Here is a 6,983-nt window from a genome sequence, read left to right on the forward strand (position 1 = left end):
ACAAATTGCTCTTTTTGGCGGTCAACCTTAATCAAGGCTGAACCGAATTAGAACCAAAAAACAGTAAAAAACGGTCAAATGGGGCTATAGCCCCTCGGGTCTACATGTTTTAAGGTCTGCATATGGGGGGACTCGAACCCGGTTGACCGGCGTGAGAGACTTGTCTCTAGGCCGCTCGGCCAACTGTGCTTATTGTTGTTACATTTTAGTTCAGTTTTATATGCATCTATACTCTACATTCTATACTCTACATTTGCATTGCAACAGAGAGGAAGGATAGAAATCAAATAAAAATTGTAACTTTATACGAATTTATCTCACTAAATTAAACACGTTCATGCCATATAAATCTGTAAAAAAAATTTTCATGCGTATTTCAGTAAAATAATTTTACAAAAACAATCAAACTATTAAATAAAATTGTAAAGGATATCTTGAAATCATGATTAATCCAGGTGATCATATCGCTACGGTTTTATATTAACCAAATAATACATTTAGTGATAGAGCTACTAGCGCTGAAACCTCGAGAAGAATGAAAACACACAAAAACAGTCGATCCAGAAATCTTACAAAGAACAACCACATAAATTCACAATCTTTTTGTTCTTCAGGGACAACCGTTTGCTGCGCATTCTGCGAGGTTGTCTTATCTGCATCTCCAATGTTCTCCCCATCTTCGATAATACTTTGCTGCCCAGTTTCAGTGAATGCTCTAGAGCTACTTTTGTTTGATACTGGTCGCTGAGAAGGCGTTGTTGTGTTTCTTGTGACTGTTGTTATTTTACAATCGATAATGGTTGAAGAAGTCATCTATATTTTTTTTGTCTGACCAGGGATTCGCAAAAACTTAGATATGATGGTACATGAAAAGCGTGTGGTATAGCTTTTTTGTCACTTCATTGACCATTGCCAAAAACATTGTTCATTTTCCATGGTTTGAGAGGGCTTAGATTTTTTAATCCGTGACATAATATAGTTCTGAATATTCGAACCTCCTAAAAGTTTAAGTTTCAATAAAAAACCGAAAACCTTTTTTACATGGAGAAGTTTTAATCAGTTTTTTTTTGTAAAGAAAGTAGTTATTTTTCGTTAAAGAAGCTAAGATAAACAAATAGAGAAGTAGCCTTAACTTGGGTATCCCTGATCATCCTCTGTGTAACTGGAATTGTCTTTTTTGGGAAAGCAGATCTCCTTGGGACAGGGAGTCAGCCCTAAGACTGACATAAGCCTGCTCGAGATGATTATTCGAACCTTTCTTCCTGGTCGTGTAAAACCACGAGAAAAATAACAATTCATGACTGAAAAAGATTCAACACATAAGTTAAGCCTACCATTTTTCAAAAGAAGCCAGCTGTTTGTATGGTGAAAATTATCTCATGCTTAGCGAGCAAAAATGTCAAGACTAAACGTTAACAATCGACTCTCGAAACATTCTACGCGCAGGACTAAAAGCAAAGTCAGAAACTCAACGTAAACTATCGTCGTTTTTACAATATTTTTGACAATTACCTGTCTTGTCTTTGTTTAAGCTGAAGAATTTTTCCAGCCTTTTCACTTTCCTTATAAAAAAAAACAAAACAAAACTTGATACTTTTCCGTGAATCAAGTAAGCGAGATAATTTCTGAAGTTTTTCAAAAATTAATCTTTCATTAAAACAAAACGATTGGTCATAATGTTACGCCTTCTTTTTGCATTTTAATTGTTCTCAAGAAAAAATACAAAGACAAAAAAATCTTTGATGAGAGAAAAAAAATAGCTTCTAACCTATCACGGATAAGAGCAAGTTAACTGTTGATTGCGCAATCGCTCCGCCGCATACGTATCCAATTTTTGGGAAGCTGCGAGAACTTGAAGGCAGAATATCCGATATCATTGCAAGAGACACAAATTGAGCTAGAAGTATTGTAATTGCGAAGGAAATTTTCTCGCCCGACTCTGGAGGGACAAAGAAAACCAGTCCTGATAACAAGCAGAGAAGCGCATTCGGCAATACGAAAATTAAAAGGTAAAAATGATGGCGACGTTTGATATTCAACGGCATTCTGATATACGAATACCAATTATCGGATTCAAATCCAACTGTGGTTCGAGTAAGAATTTCAATCGAGTTTTGTGAATGCGATAGTTCCCATTCGTCATTTTCTGTATAAGGCACAATTATATTTCGAGGGTTTGAGCTGAAACAAAAAATTTGTCATATTAGGTCAATATCATAGAAAATATTTCTTATAGCCCGCACCGCGTTTTCATGTTAAAAACCGATTTGAGAATTTTTTAGTTTTGTGATAAAATTTTTTGCCATTTTACATTACCTGCAATAGTCAATGTTTTGCTTTGAAACAGCAAAATCCATTCATTACGAGGCCAAACTCTGCATTTTGTGAATTGTAAGCGGATTCCGCAACAAGGACGCTCCCTTTATTCTTTTTTGTTCTTTCATTTTCTTTGATCGTTCCGACAAAATTTTAACATGTTTAAAGACCTGTCTCTGGAATCCAGGAACATACAGACACAAAATTTTGCGCCAATCCAGTGCACAGTTTGGCCTCGTAATGTTAAAATGCATTTTTAATGATCAAAATCATTTTTTCTATACTTGAATATTTTCTAGCCACAATTCGTTCAATCTTTTTTTGCAGAAAGTTTTCTTTTCCTTGGTGTTTGGTTTTATCCTTAGTCAAATGAAAGGAATAAACTTTGGTACCAAAAGATACCGGTTATGTCGTATGTTTTGAAATGAGTTTTCACTTGAGTTTTCTTACATTTCAATAGTTAAACTAATGATAAATCTGAATCAAAGAAATTGATTTTTGCTGGTGAATACTTTGTGTAATTAGTAACTTCCAGAACAATTAACCAAAAAGAGAAAATTTGGGATTTTGTCAATTGATTTGGAAACATTAGGAAAGTATACTCAATTTTTGCGAGATAAATCAGTCAACATTCAAAGTATTATTATTTAAAATTCAATTCTCGGTCAGTGGAATAAAAAAAATTTGAATTCTACACCATGAAAACAATTTATTGCAAATCAAAAGATAAATAAGGGCGAACCCGCACCGAACTTTCTCCTATTATTATCTATTATCTGGCGATTTTGTGGTCGAACAAAAATTGTTATGTTAATAATCAATTATCTGGTGATTTTGTGGCAGAGTAGAATAATCGATTATATGGAGAAAAAAAATCCGTTAAAAAACTTTAATTTTATGTCGATTATATTGGAATTATAATAGATTATAATAGATTCCCGCACCGAGCGCCCAGGAATCATAATCGATTATATTGTCATATTATGGTCCGCAATAAAATGACAAAATATTGTATTATAATCCATTAAAAATAGATTATAATCCTATTATTTTTTCGTCAATATATTCCATTATAATCAATTTTAATCAATTATAATGGATTTTTTCGAGGGGTTATTCGTTAAATTTACAATTTATTTAAAATTATCTTATTTCCTGTTTAGTTCAGTTGCTACGTATTACGTTTCATAAAATATTACTTTTCAGAACAAAATTTTTTTACTTTTTGGTCTCTGTTTTTAAATTCATCGCAGTTTAACACTTCATTTTACTGTTTTTTACCACAAACTCCCCCCTTCCAATTTAAACAACCCCTCCCAGTTTAAACACCCCCCCCCAACCTCAGTTAAGCCCCAAGTTCATTACCCCACCAGTTTAGTTGGGGGGGGGGAGTGGTAAAAAGCTTGAGGGGCCGAAGGGATGCCGTTGAGGCATTCCCGCAAAATTTGCAATATTTTGCAAAATTAATCGAAATTAGTTCTAAAAATGAAATGAATTATAATCCTTTATAATGAATTATAATAGATTTTTATTTCATATGCTTTTAGCATATGATTTTAAGAAGAGAAAAAAGCAGTTTTTCAGACAATAAAATCCATTTTATCGACAACATAATTGATATTTTAGGTCCTAGATTTTACTGCAATTTTATAACGCTAGCAATAGTTTTTTTTGCAACTTTTTAGCAGTTTTATGGCGAATACAATAAATTTTTTTGCAATTTTTTGGCAATTTCAGGGCGAAAAAAAAAGATTTTGTTGAGATTATGTGGAGATAAAAAAAAAACATTTTAGTGGAGTTATATGGCAATATAATCATCATGAAACTAATCTATTTTCCTTCTATTATATTAGAAAAAGTTGCTTAAATTGGCTACACATAACCGATTATAATGGCAACATTTTCCGCAACATTTTCTCAATATAATTAATTTTTATCCGAGAAATTTCAGTCAATGTTCCCTTAAAAAACTTATGCTCAAATTATTTTCGTGGGTTTCTGACACAATTACACCAGAATTGCTCAATTAGTTTGCGCTAAAAAAAAATTCCGAGTCAAGCTGGTGGTCTGAAAATTGTAACCAAGTCAGAGTATACTAAGAAAATACAATTGATACATTAGGCTAAAGTTGCTACAAAAAAGCGATAAAGTGTATGAGCCAACTATGATCAACCACGTAAACATTAAGATCAATAATACCCGCATTGGAGTTCCTTGAATAAAAATCGATTATAAATAAGTTTTCTTGTCAGTGTCCACAAAAGTGAAAACAAATTGATTATAATCAATTAAAAACGTATTATAAAATTACTCTTTTTCGAGGCAACAAAATCCTTTTTTCATCCATTATAATCGATTTGTTTTCAGTTTTGTGGACACTGACAAGGAAACTAAATTGTAATCAATTTTTTTCCACTATACTGAGATGTGAATTTCAACGCACATAAAGTTTTTTCTACGTTTTAAATTAAAGTTGGTTACGTTGGTTACTTGTTGTCCGATTGAACGTTTTTCTAATTAACTTTGATATTTTTGTTGCTTTTTAAAAATTTTTCTCAACATTACCCCCCCCCCCCCTAGCGTTTGCCTTTTCCCCTAGCGCTTGCAACAGTTTCAGGTGGGGGGGGGGAGGGGTGGGTTCAGGTGGGGATGGGTTTAGGTGGGGATGGGTTTAGGTGGGAGGGGGGTATTTGGGTTCAGGTTGGGGGAGGGGGGTATGTGGGTTCAGGTGGGGGGAGGGGTTGTTGAGGCGGGAGTGTTCAGTTGGGGGTGAGTTCAGGTGGGGGGGGGGGGGGTATGTGGATTCAGGTGGGGTTCGGGTGGGGTTAATCAAGGATGGGGGAGAATTCAACGGAATCTTTTTGCAATTTAAATTTAGGTTTTGAAATGGATTAGGCCAGGACGTACACTCGCTTTGCAAAGTTTCCACATCACTCACTTGATAAATGCTGAAATTCTTGCTAAATTTTGCACGTTTCGCGATAGAAAAAAAAGTGGAGAAAAAAAAACCATTTTAAACTGATTTCCTACTTATTATAAAATCCATTATAATGGATTCAAATGAATTATAATGCATTTTGTTTTGGCGAGAAAAAATGGATTTATATCCATTTTTGTCCAATTTTGTTGTCTGAACGTAACATGGGAATCGATTATTTTTACAACAATATAGACCACGAAAATCCATTATAATCGATTTGTTTTCACTTTTCTTAAATGCAGGCAATTAGTTAATTTTAAATTTTTGTCACTGTGGTTTGTTCCTTGAAAGATATAAATCGGATGAGGGGCCGAAGGGATGATTTTGAAGCATTCCCGCAAAATTTGCAATATTTTGCAAAAATAATCGAATTTAGTTCTAACAATGAAATGAATTGTTATCAATTATAATGAACTATAATGGATTTTTTATATTTCATATGCTTTTAGCATATGCTTTTAAGAAGAGAAAAAGTCAGTTTTTCAGACAATAAAATCCATTTTTCTGATAACATAATTGATATTTTAGGTCCTAGATTTTACTGCAATTTTATGGCGATAGCAAGAGGTTTTGTTGCGATTTTTTGGCAGTTTTATGGCGAATACAATAGGTTTTATTGCAATTTTATGGCGATTTCAGGGCGAAAAAAATAAATTTTGTTGAGATTATGTGGAGATAAAAAAACATTTTAGTGGAATTATGAGTCAATATCATCTTCGTGAAAATAATCTCTTTTCTTTCTGTTCGAATAGAAAACGTTGTTTAAATTGGTTACACATAATCGATTATATTGGCAACAATTTCCGCAACATTTTCTCGATTTGATCTATTTTTATCCGAGAAACTTCAGTGCGGGAATGTTTCCTTAAACAGCTTCTGCTCAAACTATTTCGGTGGGTTTGTGACACAAGTACACCAGAGTTACTGAAATAGTTTGCACTAAAAAAATTCCGAGTCAAGCTGGTGGTTGAAATTTGTAACCAAGTCAGAGTATAAAAGGAAACAACAGCTGAAACATTAGGCTAAAGTTGCTACAAATAAGCGATACAGTTTATGAGCCAAGTATGATCAACCACGTAAACATTAATATCAATAATACCCGCATTGGAGTTCCATGAAGAAAAATCGATTATAACTGAGTTTCCTTGTCAGTGTCCACAAAAGTGAAAACAAATCGATTATAATTATTTAAAATGGATTATAATATTACTGTTTTTCGAGGCAACAAAATCATTTTTTCATCCATTATAATCGATTTATTTTCACTTTTGTGGACATTGAAAAGGAAACTAAATTATGATTGATTTTTTCCACTTTACTGAGATGCGAATTTCAACGCACATAAAGTTTTTTCTACGTTTAAATAAAGTTGGTTACGTTGGTTACTTGTTGTTCGATTGAACTTTTTTCTAATTAACTTTGATATTTTTGTTACTTTTTTAAATATTTCTCAACATTACCCCCCTAGCGTTTGCCCACTTCCCCCTTAGCGTTTGCAACGTGTTCAGGTGGGGGAAGGGTTGGGTTCAGGTGGGGATGGGTTTAAGTGGGATGGTATGTGTGTTGAGGTGGGGAGTATGTGGGTTCAGGTGGGGGGGGGGGGGGGGAATATGTTGGTTCAGGTGGGGGGGGGGGTATGTTGGTTCAGGTGGGGGGGGGGGTTGTATGTGGGTTCAGGTGTCGGGCA

The 6,983-nt window shown here is 34.1% G+C and overlaps 1 protein-coding gene across 1 annotated transcript in view; it reads right to left on the reverse strand.

Annotated features, from left to right (window-relative positions):
* Positions 1–268: 268 nt before the first annotated feature.
* Positions 269–6,983, reverse strand: part of LOC134848070 (acetylcholine receptor subunit beta-type acr-3-like) — a 39,964-nt gene continuing 33,249 nt past the window's right edge. The window contains exons 3-5 of the mRNA XM_063865410.1: positions 1,769–2,181; positions 1,134–1,301; positions 269–813 (exon numbers count right to left, since the gene is read on the reverse strand). Coding sequence (XP_063721480.1) covers positions 785–813; positions 1,134–1,301; positions 1,769–2,181 — 610 coding nt within the window. The 3' untranslated portion in view covers positions 269–784. The remainder of the gene's footprint in view (positions 814–1,133; positions 1,302–1,768; positions 2,182–6,983) is intronic.

The sequence above is a fragment of the Symsagittifera roscoffensis genome, chromosome 6, assembly GCF_963678635.1.
Source record: "Symsagittifera roscoffensis chromosome 6, txSymRosc1.1, whole genome shotgun sequence".
Taxonomy (NCBI): domain Eukaryota; kingdom Metazoa; phylum Xenacoelomorpha; order Acoela; family Convolutidae; genus Symsagittifera; species Symsagittifera roscoffensis.